General features: G+C 49.1%; 1 protein-coding gene and 2 non-coding genes across 3 annotated transcripts in view; 2 read left to right on the top strand and 1 right to left on the bottom strand.

Annotated features, from left to right (window-relative positions):
• The first annotated feature begins 1,293 nt into the window (after positions 1-1,293).
• Positions 1,294-1,484, top strand: LOC150048745 (U2 spliceosomal RNA). Its single transcript, XR_016539177.1, has one exon. It is a non-coding gene; the product is annotated as a U2 spliceosomal RNA (small nuclear RNA).
• Positions 1,485-6,084: 4,600 nt separating this feature from the next.
• Positions 6,085-6,275, bottom strand: LOC150048744 (U2 spliceosomal RNA). Its single transcript, XR_016539178.1, has one exon. It is a non-coding gene; the product is annotated as a U2 spliceosomal RNA (small nuclear RNA).
• Positions 6,276-8,108: 1,833 nt separating this feature from the next.
• Mreg (melanoregulin) overlaps positions 8,109-19,590 on the top strand; it is a 48,792-nt gene continuing 37,310 nt past the window's right edge. Inside the window, exon 1 of the mRNA XM_090354381.1 lies at positions 8,109-8,327. Within this exon, the coding sequence (XP_090210507.1) occupies positions 8,236-8,327 (92 nt within the window). The 5' untranslated portion in view covers positions 8,109-8,235. The remainder of the gene's footprint in view (positions 8,328-19,590) is intronic.

Below are 19,590 nucleotides of genomic sequence, written 5' to 3'. Positions count from 1 at the left end.
AGAAGCGTGGCGCACTTCTGTCCGAGGGAGATCCTTGGATCAATAAAGCCTGATGGTCACTGCCAACTTGCAGTCTCTGTCCTCCTTGAGATCGTCTTCCCCTGGGCCGCAGGAGGCGTGGACACAGCGGTCCAGGCCACTGGCTGGGGCCTCCTGTCGCCTCCTGCAGGGTGGTGTGGGCAGGAGCTCCCCTCGCCCCCGGGGCAGGCCGCCCTCACCTGCCGCATGGCACGCATGGCACGGCCATGGCTAACCTGCCTGGAGGGACCCCGTCGCAGCGCGGGCGTTGCCCTGGTCCTGGCACGCGCGCGCGCGTGGAAGACCACGTCCTTGTCCTCGACGCGCAACGCCCGACGAGCCCGGTGCCCGTCCACGGAGCGCACAGTCCGCGGGGCCGGGCGCCCGGCTTCCCGGGGGCAGGAGGGGAGGACGCGCGCCCGCCTGCCCGCCCGCAGCGCACCGCGCTCCGCGTGCATCCGTCCGTGCGTCCGTCCACAAAGGACCCCGAGCGGACAAGAGGACCCGCCGCTGCCGGGCTCCGCGCCTGTATTCGCTGGAGGAGCAGGCGCCCGACCGTTCGTGCCACGCCTCCGGCCTGGCTTCTGGCCGTCGCCGCGGGCCGCACGCCCTCGGGATCAGCCGCCGGCTCGGGCCTCCCGTCCTGCCGTCCCGGACGTCCGCGTCTCGAGTCGCTGCCGGGTCGACAAGCGCGAGCCCCGGGTTCGAGGCGGAACCGCGCGCGGCAGGCAGCGGGCCGGCCTCTCCCCGCCCTTGCCGGGTCCGGAGAGCGGCGCCCGGGCAGCGAGCGCCTCCCCAGCGGCCGCCCTCCCTCCCGCCGCGGATCAGAGACCGGCCCGGAGGGGTGGTCGGCGTGTGCCACGCGGCAGCCGGGTATCGGGTCGGAAAGATCCCGCACTGCCCACCGCCCCGGGTCCCGCGTTCGCCCGCCGTGAATTTCGAGCCGGGAGCCCGGCAACCAGCCAGCCCCGGACTCCGGGAGCCGGCCCCGCCCTGCGCGGAGGTGGAGCCAGCCCTCGGTGACCACGCCCCCTCCCTTGCAGGGCGGGGACATGCAGAATAGGAGCGGGCGAGCCTCAGCCCCGAGGAACGCCGGGACAAACGCGGCCGTAACATTTCCAGTAAAATGCGACGACATTTAAGGGACATGGGGTGCGATCGAGTTTACATTTGCATGGGTGAAGCAGAGGAGATGAGGAGGCGCGGTTGTGGATTTGACCGCGAGTGTAATGTGGATCATCGTCTTAGGGCGATGGTGTGTTGGGGTTGTGTGGTATCGCTTCTCGGCCTTTTGGCTAAGATCAAGTGTAGTATCTGTTCTTATCAGTTTAATATCTGATACGTCCTCTATCCGAGGACAATATATTAAATGGATTTTTGGGCCTTGGAGATGGAATAGGAGCTTGCTCCGTCCACTCCGCGCATCGACCCGGTATTGCAGTACCTCCGGGAACGGTGCACCCCTCCGGGGGAATTAAAGCGGTTTAAAAAAAGGCTTTGTGCGTTTGTATTTCTGCTACTTTTATCTTTAAACACGTTTTGGTCGGTCTTTATTTGTTATTCTGCTCCAATACTAACGTTAATTTCTTTTTTTCTTGGTAAGGAATCTCATTTGGGGACATCTTCCAGCGTTCCTAGGTGAGTTATCTGGGACGAGAAAGTTAATCTTAGCAAAGTAATGCAGAACGTGGGGCAACCTATGAAAATAAGAAAGAAAACAAGGAAGGTGAGTGAAACAAAATTCGAAGTAGAAAACAAGTCCTCCCACAACACAATAAACACTACTTTGTGAACCAATGAAAACAGAACTCTTCCTCACCAAATGAGGTTCCTAAGCTAACTAGATTCTACAACCAGCTCCTTGTCCTGTGTGTGAGATCCTCAGATCTCTAGCCTGAGCCACCAGTACCTGTCTGCCTCCTTTTTTTCTTTTATCCTCTTCAGTTTCTTTTTCTAGTGCTCTTATCAAATCCTGGACACTTGAATCAGCTTGATTACTGGTAAGGCAATGCTAAAACTGTGGAAGGTATAGGAAAATACTTGTGTGTGCAACACTGAATAACAGCAACAACAAAGCAGACCTTTAAAAAAAAAAAAGAATTCGTTTTATTGAATAATATGTGGACATCCATAACATTTTGGGACAAAAATGTCCATAATGCCCCCAAGCCTGTGACTTTCTGTGAAAGGTACGCATAGAACAAGGACATATTAGTGTAAGTTACCTTTGAGGACGAAGGGCTGAACACTTGAGTCTGGAGGTAAGCAATGAAGGATGGATGGCATTCTAAGAGTAAATCCGATGTCGTCGTGGAGATTGCACCCCACGGGAGGAGCACACATGAGGTTGACATATAATATTACAGCAATGTTGAGCCGAGTGCACCTTCCATGACTTGATATGCCAAGCCATCTTCTCAGAGGTAGTGAATACACCAACTCCAAGGCTGAGTGAAGGTAGTCGGCACATCACGAACAGCTTCCTTTTTTCTTAGGGACAATGGCAGGTTTGTCTAACATGTAGCTCTCTGTGGACTGAACAACAAAAGGAGAAACTAGATGCATAAAAACGGAGCATTAATCAAGGCTCCATCATCAAGAGACTAGTTTTTATTCTGTATCTTTGTTAAGAGATCAGCCTAAGATAGGAAAGGAGGTAGCAGTCCCTAGTTCCGATGGGTAGCAATTTTGAAATCATTTGTTTACATTTATCATTATTATTCCTGGGGATTGACCTCAGGGTCTGGGCGCTCCTGGCCAAGTGCACACATAAAGGATGCCCAAAACCTTTTTGTGAGATGCCGTACTTGACTAGAATTCTGGTATAACCACACGCAAAGAACGAAGTAGACAGATTACGTATGAACACTTTCTTACAAAAATCAACTAGAAAGTTCATGTCTTGCAGACATGGTGGATCACACCTTGCTTGTAACACTAGCCATTCAGGACGCTGAGATCTGAGGATCAGTTTCAGCCTGGGCAGGAAAGTCCATGTGAGTCATCAGAATAACTACCCAAAGTATCTGAAAATGAGAAGGCAAGGAAATAACAAGATGAGTGGGAGGGGTTGGAGGAAGGAAACTGGGAGAACAACATGGGAAGGGATAACAATATTCAAGAAGTAATGCACTTATTACCTGATGAATGTAACTGTATCCCCTCTGTACATCACCCAGACAATAAAGTAAAATTAAGAAAAAAAGGGGAGCCGGGAGTTTGGCCTAGTGGTTGAGTGCTTGCCTAGCATGCACGAAGACCCGGGTTTGATTCCTCAGTACCACATACATAGAAAAAAGCCAGAAGTGGTGCTGAGGCTCAAGTGGTAGAGCTCTAGCCTTGAGAAAGTTTAAGAACAGTGCTCAGGCCCTGGCAATGAATGAATGCAGGTGTATAAGAATTATTGAGGGCAGGAGTTTGGCCTAGTGGTAGAGTGCTTGTCTAGCAATACACTAAGAAGTTCTTAGTGTAGCCAGAAATGGTGCTGTGGCTCACACAGTCGAGTGCTAGCCTTGAGAACTCTCAGGGACAGTGCTCAGGCCCTGAGTTCAAGACCAAGGAGTAGGAAAATAAAAATTAATGAAACCACGTGCAACTTTAAAATATGATTAATGTTAATAGAGTATCTTAGTTTTGGGGGGTAGGTGGGTGGTCGGTCGTGGGGCTTGAACTCTTGGCTTCAGCCACAGTGGCGCCTCTGGTTTTCTAGAAGGTAACCGATGAATTGGCTAGGATTGCAGGTACAAGCCGCCGGCATCAGGCTAATAAAATACCTGACTCAATGAAGAGGGTTTGGAGATCAGAGAGGCCAGATTATGGCCTGGGAATTAGCTGAATGTGTCAAGTGAGGGCACCCAGGACAGCCAAGGAAAACATGGAGAACACTGAAAATACCTATAGCCTGACAAGCCTCTCTTATATGGGGACACAAAGCTTCCAACGGGAAAATGTGACTTCTTTGTTAACTGGCGCCAGCCCTATAAGCATAGCACACCTTAAACACTAAATAAATAGTACACAGCCGTGGAAAAGAAACTAAGTATTATAATTGAGCAAAAATAAATAAAACTGATACCCTTGATAGAGTTAAAGTCAGAAAAACAAGACAGAAAAAAAAAAGCAGCACATATAAGCTTAATTGGTTATTTGAAATTGGATAGGGAAGGGGGGAAATCAAGATGGGGGGAGGGGAGGGTGGAAGGGAAATGGGGGCCATGTCATGAGAAAGGGTATCAATGTTTGTGAAGTTATACACCTTCCATCTGGTGAATATAATGTAACCCTTCTATTAACTACAATAAAAAACATACACATAACAAGTGCCCGCCTGACGTCCCAGCGGCCCGGGCATGCCCAGTGCGGGCTCAGCGGCCCCGGGCCTGGGAGCTGGAGCGCCCCGGCGGAGCGGGCGGCCGGCCGGGCTCGGAGGGGAGCCGAGCGGGATCCCCGAGATGGACGAACGCCGTGGCCGGATCGGCGGGGCTGCGGGGGTCCTTGATGATGGGAGATGTTGAGGCTCTTCTCTCCGTGTGTGTAGCTGATAGTCTGGGTGGTGAGGAGATGGCTGACCGTGTCAAAACCTCTTTCCCGTCCATCTTGTTGGTTAGTCCGCTGCCTATGTCCCTTCTCTACTCCCTGTGCTGCTTTGAACATCGTTGGTTCAATACAAAGGAATTGAAATGCATCAGCGATTGTCAAGCATAGAACGACACTGGCCTTACTACTCTGGATTTGGTTTGCCCTTGGCTTTGCTCACAGCCATGCAGTGCTCATCCATTCTTAGTGGCCGCCTCTTCTCTATCCTCTTTCCTTTATTCATGATCAGCGCCAATGAAGCAAAGACCCCTGGAAAAGCATACCTTTTCCAGTTGCGCCTCTTCTCTTGGGTGGTCTTCCAAAGACAGTCTACCTGCAGTCTGCCCTGAGCAGCTCCACCTCTGCAGAGAACTTTCCTTCACCGCATCCATCCATCTCCTGCCAAACTGAAGTCTGCTGCCGGCCACTGAGTCGCCTGCTGTTCAGAAGGGACGGGTGGGATTGGATGAAAGCTGTGGCAGCTCTTTCTCTCTTCTCCTCCCCCTGCCAGGGAAGGCAGGACCCACTCTGCCAAGGGCCCTTTGCATAGTCTCTTCTGTTTGTGGAGTTTGAATTTCTGTCTCTGGTGCACATAAGGCAAAATCTTGGTGACATTAGTATGTGGATTTTTTTTTTTTTTTTTTTTTTTTTTTTTTTACCACCATGTGAATCTGAAAGGACCACAGCTAAAAGTTTCTAGCATTTGCCAGTCCCCCGTGCCTGGACGATTTGAATACTTCACTTTCCTGTCTGTGCCATTTACCCTCCCACCTCTCCTTCTGGTCTTCTAGCACCCTTGGATGAATTGGGTTTTGTAATTCTAGCTGTTGTATTTTGTGGATTTGTTATTTTTGTTTTTCTGTGAAGCACAGACATTGGATGGGGGAGGTGTAGGAGCGTCGCAGTTGCTCCTGGATACTTCCTTTATAGCCTTCACTGCCTTGTTTCTTGTAACTCAGGTTAGGTTTTGGTCTCTCTTGCTCTACTGCAAAAAGAGGGAAAGAAAAAAAATAAAAGAGCCTGAAGAGATGGGAGAGAAGGAAAGACCTCATACCAGATTTAGCTGTTTTGAGGAGTACCTTTCTTCCCCTTGAAGGGGAAAAAGCTTCTTTTTCCCACTATGGGGAGGTACCAATCTGGACAAGTGCCACTGCAACACAGAATGCTCAAAGAAACTAAACGAAACTGAAGAACTGAAATTTACTGCTGGCCACTGCCAGTTTGAACTGATATTTCAGAGGATTATGGGTGCTGAAAACAGGAAGTGAAAAGGTAAACTTACTAAACCCATTAAGCCTGCGACTAATGATGTTTTCCTGTAATTGTAAGAGACTAAATATGGGGTGGAAGACCAGACATTATCATCTTCTTGTACAACTTTAAAATATCACAAATGTGAGAGAAAGTAGAAAGCAACACATAAAAGCAGATGCAAACTACCCGCGTGAGAAAGATTTGAAGTCTTTTATTAGACAGCACTAATTTCCCCCGGAGGGGTGCACCGTTCCCGGATGTACTGCAATACCGGGTCGATGCGCGGAGTGGACGGAGCAAGCTCCTATTCCATCTCCAAGGCCCAAAAATCCATTTAATATATTGTCCTCGGATAGAGGACGTATCAGATATTAAACTGATAAGAACAGATACTACACTTGATCTTAGCCAAAAGGCCGAGAAGCGATGCCACACAACGCCAACACACCATTGCCCTAAGACGATGATCCACATTACACTCGCGGTCAAATCCACAACCGCGCCTCCTCATCTCCTCTGCTTCACCCATGCAAAAGTAAACTCGATCGCACCCCATGTCCCTTAAATGTCGTCGCATTTTACTGGAAATGTTACGGCCGCGTTTGTCCCGGCGTTCCTCGGGGCTGAGGCTCGCCAGCTCCTATTCTGCATGTCCCCGCCCTGCAGGGGAGGGGGCGTGGTCACAGAGGGCTGGCTCCACCTCCGCGCAGGGCGGGGCCGGCTCCCGGAGTCCGGGGCTGGCTGGTTGCCGGGCTCCCGGCTCGAAATTCACGGCGGGCGAACGCGGGACCCGGGGCGGTGGGCAGTGCGGGATCTTTCCGACCCGAGACCCGGCTGCCGCGTGGCACACGCCGACCACCCCTCCGGGCCGGTCTCTGATCCGCGGCGGGAGGGAGGGCGGCCGCTGGGGAGGCGCTCGCTGCCCGGGCGCCGCTCTCCGGACCCGGCAAGGGCGGGGAGAGGCCGGCCCGCTGCCTGCCGCGCGCGGTTCCGCCTCGAACCCGGGGCTCGCGCTTGTGGACCCGGCGGCGACTCGAGACGCGGACGTCCGGGACGGCAGGACGGGAGGCCCGAGCCGGCGGCTGATCCCGAGGGCGTGCGGCCTGCGGCGACGGCCAGAAGCCAGGCCGGAGGCGTGGCACGAACGGTCGGGCGCCCGCTCCTCCAGCGAGCACAGGCGTGGAGCCCGGTGTGGGGACGCGGGTCGGCCGGGCAGCGGCGGGTCCTCTTGACCGCTCGGGGTCCTTTGTGGACGGACGCACGGACGGGTGCACGCGGAGCGCGGTGCGCTGCGGGCGGGCAGGCGCGCGTCCTCCCTTCCCGGCCCCACCCTCGCAGCGGTTTCAGGCCAGCCTGTAGAGTTTACCCAGCCCGGGGCTCCGGGCACAGAAGCGGGTCTGCGCCCCCTCCCCGCCCCGGCGGCGCGCGGCGGCTGCGGCGTGTGCGTCCCGCCCGCCGCCGTGGGGTGCGCGGGGGCTCCGGGCCGCCGCCGTCAGCCCAGGCGGCCCGAAGCCAGCGTCCCCCGGCGTTCTCGCGATCCGGCAGGAAGCCGCCGCTCGGCTTAGAGGACGACGCTCAGCCTCCGTTCTGGCTGGCGCCGGTGGGAAGCCCTAAGCCCCCCAGGCCGGCCTGGAACTAGAGTCATGTGCGGTGCGTGGCACCGGCGCCGCCACTTGGATGTCTCGTGATGATGGGGTTCACGGCCCGTCTCGCCTTCCACCCCGGAGCTCACGGGGCTTCTGCCATCTTCCAGTGACCTCTCGGGGAGGGCGTGTAGCGCAGATCGCGGCGGGACGTGTAAGCGGAACACGCAGAGAGAGGGTAGCACGCCGTGGGCCGGCTCTGGGGGCTCAGGAGGCTGAGACGCGAGGATCATGGTTCGAAACCAGCTCAGACTGACACCATGGCAAGACCCCCATCAATAGCCAGCCCCAGAGCTCGGAGTGGAGGTGTAGTACGAGAGGTAGAGTGCCCATCGTGGGCGATGGAGGCGAGGGAGAGGAGGTTCCGTCCTCGGGCTGCGCGTGGGGTGACCGGCAGACTGCACTGGAGCCCTGAACTCCGCGTGGAGGGCGGGGCGGGCTTCCATTCCCGCCGCCGGGAAGCCAATAAAGACTATGAATAGCTCGGGGCCCGGGCCCGGCCCGCGGCGCCTGGCTGGAGTCCCGAGGCCGTCTTTAGAGGGCAGCAGTGGGGCGTCCGGGGGACGCATGCGCCCCGATTTGCGCCCGGGGAATTAAAAAGAGAGCGAGCCAGAAAGGTCAGGAAAGACGAGCTGCGCCGCCCAGCGCGCGCGGTCCACTGCCCGCGAGCTGCGCAGCGCCGCCACTCCTGGCCGCCGCGTGATGCGCACGACCCCCGGCCCGGCTGCCGCCGTCCTTGCTCCCCATGGGGCTGCGGAGCTGGCTGCGGGGCGCCTGCTGCTGCCCGTGCCGGTGTCTGGACGAGCCCGCGCTGCCTGAGAAGGAGCCCCTGGTCAGGTGGGTGTCCGTCCCCGCCGCGCCCCCGGCCACCTGGCCGCTGTCAGCCCCGGGTGCCGGGCTGGGCTGGGTACCTGTGTGCGCCGCCCTCCTGGGGCGCCCCTGGGGCGCCCACCCGGCCCCTGGGCCCTCGGGTCTGTGGATACAGAGTCTTAGGCTTACAGGTTCTTTGCATAAGAAGTTTGTTGGTGGAGGTTGGGTTGTTTTTCCCTGCCTCCCTCCTTCCCCCTCTTTCCCTCCCTCCCTTCTTTCCCCTCCTCTTTTTCCTTCTTCTCCTTCCCCATCCTCTGTCTCTGCTCTCTCCCTCCTTCTCTTTGTGTGTCTTTCTATCTCTGTGTCTGTCTCTCTCTCCAACCTTGGGAAAGCAGGGAGACCCAGGTGAGATTGTGGCATATGCTGAGAATTTGGCCTTAGTCCCTAAACAGAAATTAGGGAAGAAAATGGGTACCAAGACATGTGAAAGGGTATCAATGTATGTGAATTAATGCACCTTCTGTCTGGCAAATATCATGTAACCCTTTTACTAATTACAATAAAAAATATGGAAAAGAAAAAAAAAGAGAATAGGGGAAGAGAAAGACGTCTCCACCGGGCTCTCTGAAAATACCACCGAGCCTGGATATTTACTATGCAGCATCTCATTGATGGATTTCTCTCTCACTCACAAAGAAGTTGGCTATGGGATCCTTCAATTATCAAACATTTTATTTTGTTTTTCATTTTATTATCTCCGTGAGGAAGTTCTCATGAAACATGCATGCTGTCCCGTGGGCACCTAAGCACCCTCAACCACGGACTCGGAGCCTGAGCTGTGAACTGAGAGGTTATTCCATGTTCCCCCTGCTATCTGCAAAGCGGATAGCTTTGTGAGGAAGCCCTACTGCACACTCTTGTTCAGGGCTCTGATTTCTTCCTTTCCGGCTTTTTTAAACAATGATTTGCTAGCTCGAGTTTGCTGAATTTAAGATATTGCTACATCCTGCTGAGGGCTGGCTATGAATAGAAAGAACTGGGTGAGAATGTGGAACGGGGTGACATGAATCGAGATACACAGTATCTGTAAACTGCTTTGTTCACTGGCAAATCTTCGTAAAGCTACTTTAAGAGAATAAATGAAAGTAAATAAATAAAATTAAGATGCAGTATATAAAGTAGGGTAAAGCAAATCCCGAAGCCAGCTTCTTTCTTTAGAAGTATGTATAGCTGGGTGCTCACACCAGGAGATTGTAGCTACTCAAGAGATCTGAGGATCTGGGTTCAAAGCCAGCCCTGGAATGAAAGTCTGAGATTCTCACCTCCAATACTCTATCAACCTCCCCACTTCCCCCCCCCAAAAATGAGCTATGACTCAGGTGGTAGAATGCCAGCTTTGAGCAAAAGAGCTAAGTGACAGTACCCAGTTTTTTAATTCAAGCCCCAGTACACACACACACACACACACACACACACTCATCCCAGTATGCAAATAAGAGCCTGCCACTTTCGTAACTCTCTCTAAATCATGACTTAGTCTTTCAAGCCCAGACATTTCCCTTGAATTGGAAAGGTCTTACGTAACCCCCTCCAACCTGTGCTATCTTAAAATTAGCATTGCACTGTGTGCTGTAGGAAGACTCTCCCTGGCCTTCAAGGCAGCAAGGGGAGGAAATCTTTGCCTGGTCAACCCCTTCCGCAGTGCTCTTTTTCCAGGTCTTCTCCAGCAGTCCTGTTTGGTCACACAATCCTGGGTCCTCTTCCTCACCATGCTTTAGCTGTGGAGAGATCATCACCAGCTCTACACTATTTAGTAGGCACATATATCTGTCAGCTGTGTTATTTGTATAGATAGCAATATATAGTCAGTACACTTTTTTTTTTAATTGCTTTTGAGAATAGTACTCTCACTTTGGTTTCTGCATTGTGGTGGCCAAGTTGAAACCAAGCTGTGCTGAATTGCACATTTGGGTTATAGCTTTGTCCTCAGAGCTTTGGGCCATTTCTGATGTTCTGAGAGTGCTACAGTTGATGGTTTTGCTTATTTTTATACTTAGACACTGCTCTTTTTTTTTTTTTTTTGTGGGCCCTGGGGCTTGAATTCTGGGCCTGGGTGCTGTCCCTGAGCTCTGTCTTATACCCAGTGGATTCCAGTGGTGAACTCTCCAACCTATGTAAAGTGGGCAGGGTTGGTGGGAGCTTGGTATTGCATTCACAAGTCTGCTTGCAATGGAATGAGTCACCCATCTGGGTAAGTGAGCATAGGTTATTAAATATATTTACACCTCCACTTCCTCCTCTGTAGAATGGGGTTGATGATGGTACCTACTTCAAAGGATTGCAGTGAGAAATGGAGGGAGACAGGTGTTTCATGGAGTGACAGACACATAGTAAACAGTTGAATAAGTTATAACTGTTAAGTGTCATGGCTGTTCTGAGCATGTGGCTGTGAGTGGCTTAGTGTCATTTTGGCATCATTTCCATGAGCAGCTTATTAATGGGTCTGTGGGGCACTGGCATTTGTGTATTTATGGGTCTTATACATTCTTTCCTATTTAGACCATCTGAAGATCTGGCTTTAAATCTTCCTGTCACCCTTATTTATTGTGGTAGGCTTGAGGCTTTTTGGGTGCTTAACTGGAAACAAGAGTCTCATGGACTTTCTTGGCTAGGCTGCCTTCAAAACTGTGAGCTTCAGATCTCAGCTTCCTGAAAAGCCACTGGTGTTCAGTGTTATTTCAGTGTAATATGAAATTGAGCCGGGAGTTTGGCCTAGTGGTAGAGTGCTTGCCTAGCATGCACAAAGACCCAGGTTTGATTCCCCACTACCACATACATATAAAAAGCCGGAAATGGTGCTGTGGCTCAAATGGTAGCACTCTAGCTGTGGAAAGCCCAAGGTCAATGCTCAGGCCCTGAATTCAAGCCCCAGGACTGGCAAAAAAAAAAAAAAAAAAAAAAAGTGAAATTGAGATCCACATACAAAGTTGTACAACCATTGCTGTCAGCTAATTTTTATCATGTCCCAAACAAACCCCACTCACTCTTCTTATTCCTCCTACCCCATCCACAAAATCTGTTTCTTGGTACTATAGATTTGCCAGTTCTGTATATTTTATAGAAATGGGATCATATGACACGTGGATTTTTATGTCTGGCACCTTGTACTTAGTCTTTTAGTTTCAAGGTTCATTGTGTTCTAAAATGTATCCCCACTTCATTCTTTTTGATGGCCAAATAGTATTCCCCTGTGTGGATGCATCACATTGTCTTTATTATTTATCAGTTGATGGATGTACGTGGGATTTTTCCCCATTTACTTCTGGCTGTGATGAATGATGCTGCTGTGAACGTTCCTGGTCAGGTTTCTGTGTAGATATGGTTGCAGGCCCCTGGGTGAACCCAGTGGTTTGTGGTGATTAGGTAACTTCATCTCTAGCCTTTCAGGAATGGCCCTCCTGCTTCTCAGAGCCTCGCTTTGAAATATTAATGGGGTGAAGTCATGTAGCCAGATGGTCAGAATTATTTTATGGAGAACTTAATTCTTTGTGTCATCGTTATTTTCACTTAGGAAAAAAAAAGCATTGTGTGCAGATACCTTTCTTCCTTTTTGCACTACATTCTTTACTGTCTAGGAGAATGTTTTCTTCTTTGATTTACTCCCCAGGGGCTCAGCACTCAGAAGAGATGGCAGGAGAGGACATGATGATTTTCCTGCATGCACTATTTCCTCCAAGATTTCTAAACACACTGTATTTCTCATCAGTTTTTGATCTCAGTTCACTTTCAGACTGATAATCCCACTTTTTCTTCCTCTTTCTCCTCTTCTTCCTCCTCTTCCTCTTCTTCTCCTTCTTATTAATTTTTGTTAGTTTCGGGGCTTGAACTAAAGGCCTAGATGTTGTACCTGAGCTTTTTCACTCAAGGCTAGTATTTTTTTTGGAGGGGGGGACAGTCCTGGGGCTTGAACTCAGGGCCTGAGTACTGTCATTAAGATGCTTTTGCTCAAGGCTAGTGCTCTACCTCTTGAACCAGAGAGCCATTTCTAGCCTTTTCTGTTTATGTGGTACTGAGGAAGCAAACCCAGGGCTTCATGCATGCTGGGCAAGCATTCCACCACTAAGCCACATTCCCAGCCCTGAACTCTTTCAGGTGAGACACAAAGCTGCCCTGTGAGCCCTGGGGGTGGGAGGCCGGGGTCTTGACTGGCTGAGAGGTTAAGGGGAGTTCTGAGTGGCCTCTGTGGAACGGGAGGGCTCAGTGGTCTGTGATCTGGAAGGGCCTCCAGGATGACAGGCTTCTGCCTTGTGGAATAGCTCGTGTTCCACGCACTGGATGGGAATACAGATTCTAGAGATGGTAATGTGGTCCAGGAAGGCTAGATCCTGCTCTTCTCTCCAGCTCTAAAGCTGCCCAGTGCTGCTGCTTTACAGACAAACAGTACTTTCCCCTCCTCTCCCTTCTCCTCCCCTTCATCCTCCTCCCAGTCCCCCTCTTCCATCTTCTCTCTCTCCTTCCTCTTCCTTCTCCTCCTTTCCCTTTCCTTCTCCCTCATTCCTCCTCTCCCCTCTCCTCCTCTCCCTTCCCTTCCCTCTCTTCTTCTCCCCCCCCCCGTCCTGTTCAGGGCCAAGATAGAAGCCAGGGCTTCATATCATATCCCCCCTAGGCAAGTGTACACCCCAACTCTTGCACAGGCATTGCTCACCCCAGGAAACATATAAGCAGGTCTGGACCTGGAGAAAGATGCCTGGTCTGATCATAACCCAGGCGTCCGTCAGTCGCAGAGAAAGCCAGAGATCTGTTCAGTCTCTGAATCATATGTGAGATGAGACTGACATTACCTAAGGAGGGGACCAGGTGAGATTTACTGTGTCAACTTCCCTGTGAGATCTGAGCTTTGGCATACTTGGTCTGTGTGCCTGCAGCAGGCTAATTTGTCTATAACATGTACATGAAAAGAAACACGAGGGGGGTGCAGTGAAGTTTTCTAGGGCAGTTTCAACCATTCCATCACACTTGCTCATTTAAAGCAGTAGAAATATCTTCTGTCAGCATTCTTGAAGTCTGAAATCTGTCAGTAGGACCACAATCTGAGGGTCACTCTGGTGGTTCTCACTGTTGGAGGCTCCTGGTGTTCTTGGCAGCAGTTTCTTGGCAGCAGTTTCACCTTTGCCTCTGTCTTCTTCTGTGGTCTCTCCTTTGCCTCTGTCTTCTGTGTGTTTCTTTTCTGAATCTCAAGCTTCCTCTCCTTTCACTTAGCAGGGCACAGTCATTGGGTTTACTATTTACCCTAAATTCCAGGATGGTCTCTCCTTAGGATCCTCAACTTCATTGTGTCTACAAAGACAAATGGCACGGGAAGTTGCCCGGAGGATGAAATGCCTTCCCCTCATTCATCATCATGTGACACAGGAGGTTATCTGGAACTTTTTTTTTTTTTTGGCAAGTTCTGAGGCTTGAACTCAGGGCCTGGACGCTGTTTCTGAGCTTCTTTTGCTCAAGCTTAGTTAGCATTCTACCCCTTGAGCCACAGCACCACTTCTGTTTTGCTGGGTGGTAAATTGGAGATAAGAGTCCCATGGACTTTAGTGCCTAGGCTGGCTTTGAACCTCGATCCTCAGATCTCAGCCTCCTGAGTAGCTAGGATTAGAGGCATGAGCCACCATGCCCAGCAAGGAACCTTTTTGAGGTCTTAAAGCAGTTGTACTATCTTTGTCTGGGCACTGGTGGCTTCTGTAATTCTTACTCAGGAGGCTGAGATCTGAAGATCAAGGTTCAAAGTCAGGCAGAGCAGAAAAGTCTATGAGACTCCTCTCTCCAGTTGCTCAGCAGGAAGCTGGAAATAGAGCCCTGGCTCAAGTGGTAGAGCACCAGCCTTCAGTGAGAAAGCCGAGAAAGCCAAGTAAGAGTGTGAGGCCTGGGCCGGGAGTTTGGCCGGGAGTGGTTAAAGTGCTTGCCTAGCATGCATGAGGACCCGGGTTCGATTCCTCGGTACCACATACGTAGAAAAAAGCCAGAAGTGGTGCTGAGGCTCAAGTGGTAGAGCTCTAGCCTTGAGAAAGTCCAAGGACAGTGCTCAGGCCCTGAGCTCAAGCCCAGGACTGGCAAAAAAAAAAAAAAAAAAAAAGAGTGTGAGGCCTAAGTTCATGCTCCAGCACCTGTGTGAGTGCACACACACACACACACACACACACACACACACACATGCAAACAAGTAAATTTTGCTTAAAAGAGTTTACTTTACCAGGTATGATGGCTCACGCCTGTAATCCTAGCTACTCAGGAGTCTGAGACCTGAGGATCAAGGTTCAAAGCCAGCCTGGGCACAAAAGGATCTGTGACTCTTATCTCCAAGTTGGGCTTGGTTCAAGGGTAGGGTGGTAGCCTGGAGCTGAAGAGCTCAGGGACAGTGTCCAGGCCTAGTTCAAGCCCCATGACCCACAAAAAACCCAACCAAAATCTCCAAAGTAACAACCATCCCATTAAAAGATGGGCCAAAGACTTAAAGAGAGTCTTCTCTGAAGAAGAAACAAAAATGGCCTACAGACACATGAAAAAATGCTCAACATCTCTGGTCATAAAAGAAATGCAAATCAAAACAACTCTAAGATTCCACCTCACTCCAGCTAGAATGGCCAGGATCAGGAAAACTAATAACAGATGCTGGAGGGGATGTGGCCAGGAGGGATCACGACTACACTGTTGGTGGGAGTGCAAACTCGTTCAACCACTATGGAAAGCAGTATGGCAGTTCCTCAAAAGACTAAACATAGAGCTCCCCTATGACCCAGCAATTCCACTACTTGGCATTTACCCAATCATCCAGAAACAAAGACATACTAAATCCACCAGCACAACAATGTTCATTGCAGCACTATTTACCATAGCAAAGATATGGAACCAACCTAGATGTCCCTCAGTTGAGTGGATCAACAAGATGTGGTATTTGTACACAATGGAATTCTATGCTGCTGTCAGAAAGAATGACATTGCCCCATTTGTTAGGAGATGGAAAGACTTAGAAAAGATCATATTAAGTGAAGTAAGCCAGACTCAAAGGAACTTAGGCTCAATGGTTTCCTTCATTTGTCATAATCAGTAGAAACCTTGGGCTCTCCTAGCAGAGATTTGCAATAGAGCAAAACCTTGATACAAAAGGCCATATAGTAGGACGCTAACTGAAAGGATCTCTAGGATATAGAAACATTAGCCATATAATGATTGTTGTTCTTAAGGTACTATGTTATTTCTCATCTGTTTTGCTGTCCCTTGGTTATCTCATATTGTTACAGTATCTCACTTTGTTACCTGATATATTGGATATATTTGTATTTGGTTATTTGAAATTGGATAGGGAAGGGGGGAAAACAAGATGAGGGGTGGGGTGGGGGGGAGGGAAATGGGGACCAAGACATGTGAAAGGGTATCAATGTATGGGAATTAATGCACCATCTATCTGGCAAAATATCATGTAACCCTTCTATTAATTACAATAAAAAATATATGAAAAAAAAAAAACCCAACCAACCAAACAAAAAAACCCCAAGACTTTTACTTTGTTGGACACTGAATCTTTTCTCATTTGGCTTAATTGATATTTGTTTTGTGTCAGCCAAGTACTGTGCACTTTATTCTTTTGTGCTGTGGAAATGCTTTGGTGAGGCTTTGTGTCCACAGTGAATGGATACCTTGCACTGTCTGCCAGTGTCCTACATTGCCTTTTGATTTAAACACTTTTTTTTTTTAAAAGCCAGGCCTAGTTTTCATGCCTGTAATCCCAGCTACTTGGAGAATGGAGATAGAAAGGTCAATGTTTGGGGCCAGCAATCTGGGAAACAGCTAGGAAGACTCTCAAAAAAAAAAGAAGCTGGGCATGGTGCCATCCACCTATAGCTCAGCTCCTTGGGAGGCAGAGGTAAGAAGATCAAGATCTGAGCTAGGCCTGGACAAAAGCAGGAGGAGCCCTTATCTGAAAAACAATATGTATATTATATATTAAAAGCGAAATAGCGATTGGAGGTTTGCCTCAGTTGGTAAAGTACGAGCCAGTGAGCAAAAGGGTCAAGTACCAAGTTTAAGTCTCCATCTTGGAGACACACACACACACACACACACACAAGAATAACTCTGAAGTGTACACTTAGTGCCCTGTACCCTTCAGGGTGAGAGGGTGAGAGATAACTATTGCCAGCCACTGCCTATTCCCTAGACCTTTGTAAGAGTCCTTTCCTCATTTCTTTAAAGCTTTACCAACTCCATGTACACCTCAGAGACGTACTGTAGTTTCTCTTGCTTTTAAACCGTGTACAGAGCTGTGTGCTTCGTTTCACACCACTGTCTTTGCTTGGTCGGTGAGCTTCTTTGTGTTGTGGCCAGCTTAATTCACCACTCTTTTTATTGCTTTGTAATACATTCCAGGACACCTACCCTTCCTATTAGTGGACTTAGGGTGATTTCCAGTGTGGGGTGATTAACATGATTTAGATTTTCACATCGGGAAAACTAATTATCCTTCCACCCTTCTGAAGGATGAAGCCACTCTTCTTAGTTCGTTGGATATACTACACTTAGTTCTGTCCCAAGGCCTTTGCACAAAATGACATTTTCTGCTAAGCATATTCTTCCATTGGTTACCTGCCTGGAAAACTCACTTTATCAGATCTCTGTTGAAAGCCACTTTGTCAGGGCAGGCTTCTTACAACAGTACCCCTCCCCTCTGTCTGAAGCTCCTTCATTGTTCATTTCTTCAGTCCTGGTCAGGATCTGACATATCATCTGTTTCCTCCCACGAGGCAGGAAGCCCATGACCTTCACAGCTGAACCCTGGGGATTTTTGGAGAGTGGGGAGGAGACGGCTTCTAGCCTCATCTGTGCCCCTTGAAGCCTTGTGAAATTGGGAGACACGAGTACATCCATTCAGTGAATGTTTATTGATAATTTTTTGTGTGCCAGATAGGACTCTTTAAGTTCTTGAGATATATCGCCAAGCAAAAGCTGTGGGAGTTCTCTCTGCACACTGGTGGTGGCAGCTCAGGTTCCAGTAAACAGTAAACACTAGTAAGCAGTAAGAACAATGCTTAAACTTGAAGATAAGTACATGTGTTAGAAAACACATGGGTAGTCTAGGGAGGGAGGAGCATTGTAATTCTGAATATATTTTAAGTTCTGGATGGACCTGGAGGAGGTGGGGGGGCGGGGAGGGAAACTTGGGATCAAGAAGGAAGTAGCTGTGGCAAGACCCTGCTGGGGGAGTGAAGAGGCCTAAAGAGGCCTGTGAGGTTGCTCTCATGGCTGACCTCTGGACCTGGCCTGGACTTTGGCTTATACCCTGAGTAAAGTGGGTGACTAGGAGGGCTTGGAGCTTAGGGAGAGCAGCTCTGATTTTATATTAGCATAGTGATGGAAGGGGGAACGCGGAGGAAAATGAAAGAAGGGGTAACATTGACCAAGAAAGAAGTATTGTACTCATCACCTGACTTATGGAGTTGTAATCCCTTTGTACAACTCTTTTTTGTTTGTTTTTGCTAGTCCTGGGGCTTGAATGCAGGGCCTGGACACTGTCTTTGGACTTCCTCAAGGCTAGTACTCTACCACTTGAGCCACAGCACCACTTCCAGCTTTTTCTGTATATGTGGTCCAGAGGACTTGAACCCAGGGCTTTATGCATGCTAGGCAAGCACTCTGCCACTAGGCCATGCTCCCAGCCCAACTCTAATAATAATAATAATAATAATAATAATAATAATATACATTATTTTGCTGAATGGTAATGGTTCACACCTGTAATCCTAGCTACCCAAGAGGCTGAGACTGAGGATTGAGGTTCGAAGCCAGCCTGGGCAGAAAAGCCTGTTAGGCTCCTATTTTGAGATCTTCAATTAACTACCAGAAAACCAGAGCTGTGGTTCAAACGGTAGAGCACTAGCCTTTAGCAAGAGAAAAGGCCCTGGGTTCAAGCCCCATAACAGGAAAAAAGAAAAAGAAAAAAAACAAGGTAGAAGTGGAGGTGTGGAACCAACCAGAAACAAGGACATACTAAACCCACTAGCACAACAATGTTCATTGCAGCACTATTCACCATAGCAAAGATATGGAACCAACCTAGATGTCCCTCAGTTGATGAGTGGATCAACAAGCTGTGGTATTTGTACACAATGGAATTCTATGCTGCTGTCAGAAAGAATGACATCGCCCCATTTGTTAGGAAATGGAAAGACTTAGAAAAAATCATATTAAGTGAAATAAGCCAGACTCAAAGGAACTTAGGCTCAATGGTTTCCCTCATTCGTCATAATCAGTAGAAACCTTGGGCTCTCCTAGCAGAGATTTGCAATAGAGCAAAATCTTGATACATAAGGCCATATAATGTGAAGCTAATTGAAAGGACCTCCAGGATATTGAAACAAAAGCTATATAATGAATGATTGTTGTCCTTAATGTACTATGTTGTCTCTCATCTCCTTTGCTGTCCCTTGGTTATCTCATATTGGTATAGTATCTCACTTTGTTATCTGATATATTGAATTTATTTGTATTTGGATATTTGAAATTTGATAGGGAAGGGGGGAAACCAAGACAGATGGGGGGTGTGGGGGGGAGGGAAATGGGTACCAAGACATGTGAAAGGGTATCAATGTATGTGAATTAATGCACCTTCTATCTGGCAAATATCATGTAACCCTTTTACTAATTACAATAAAAAATTAAAAAAAAAAAAGAAGAAGTGGAGGTGTGGGTCAAGTGGTAGAGTACCAGCTCTGACTACAAAAACTAAGACAGTGCTCAGGCCTTGAGTGTAAGCCCCAATTCTGACACAAAATAAACAAACTGACAATGAAAAGATCTAAAAGGATTGTATTGCTATTTTGTATAAGAATGAGAGTGGTATAAGGTATTTGTAGAAAGAAGTAGATCTTGGTGAAAAATAACACTGAAAGAATTCTAATGTTAAAGATGGGACATCTTGGCTTAGTGTTTTTGAGGTAGATGGTGTTTGAACCTCAAGCCTGTAGGGTTTTCTTCTTTTTCTTTCTTTCTTGCCCCTCCTGGGGCTTGAACTCAGGCTTGGGTGCTGTATCTGAGCTTCTTTTGCTTAAGGCTAGCACTCTACCACTTGAGCCACAACACCACTTTTTCTGAGTAGTTTATTAGAGGTAAGAGTCTCATGTCTGAGCTGGATTTAAACCATGATCCTTACATCCCACCTCCTGAGTAGTTAGGATTATGTATGTGTTACTGAGGAATTGAACCCTGGTCTTCATGTATTCTAGGCATGCATTCTACCATTAGG

Source organism: Megascapheus bottae, chromosome 21, assembly GCF_031878675.1.
Source record: "Megascapheus bottae isolate mThoBot1 chromosome 21, mThoBot2.hap1, whole genome shotgun sequence".
In the NCBI taxonomy this organism is placed as follows: domain Eukaryota; kingdom Metazoa; phylum Chordata; class Mammalia; order Rodentia; family Geomyidae; genus Megascapheus; species Megascapheus bottae.
This window is presented reverse-complemented; position numbering and strand designations above follow the sequence as displayed.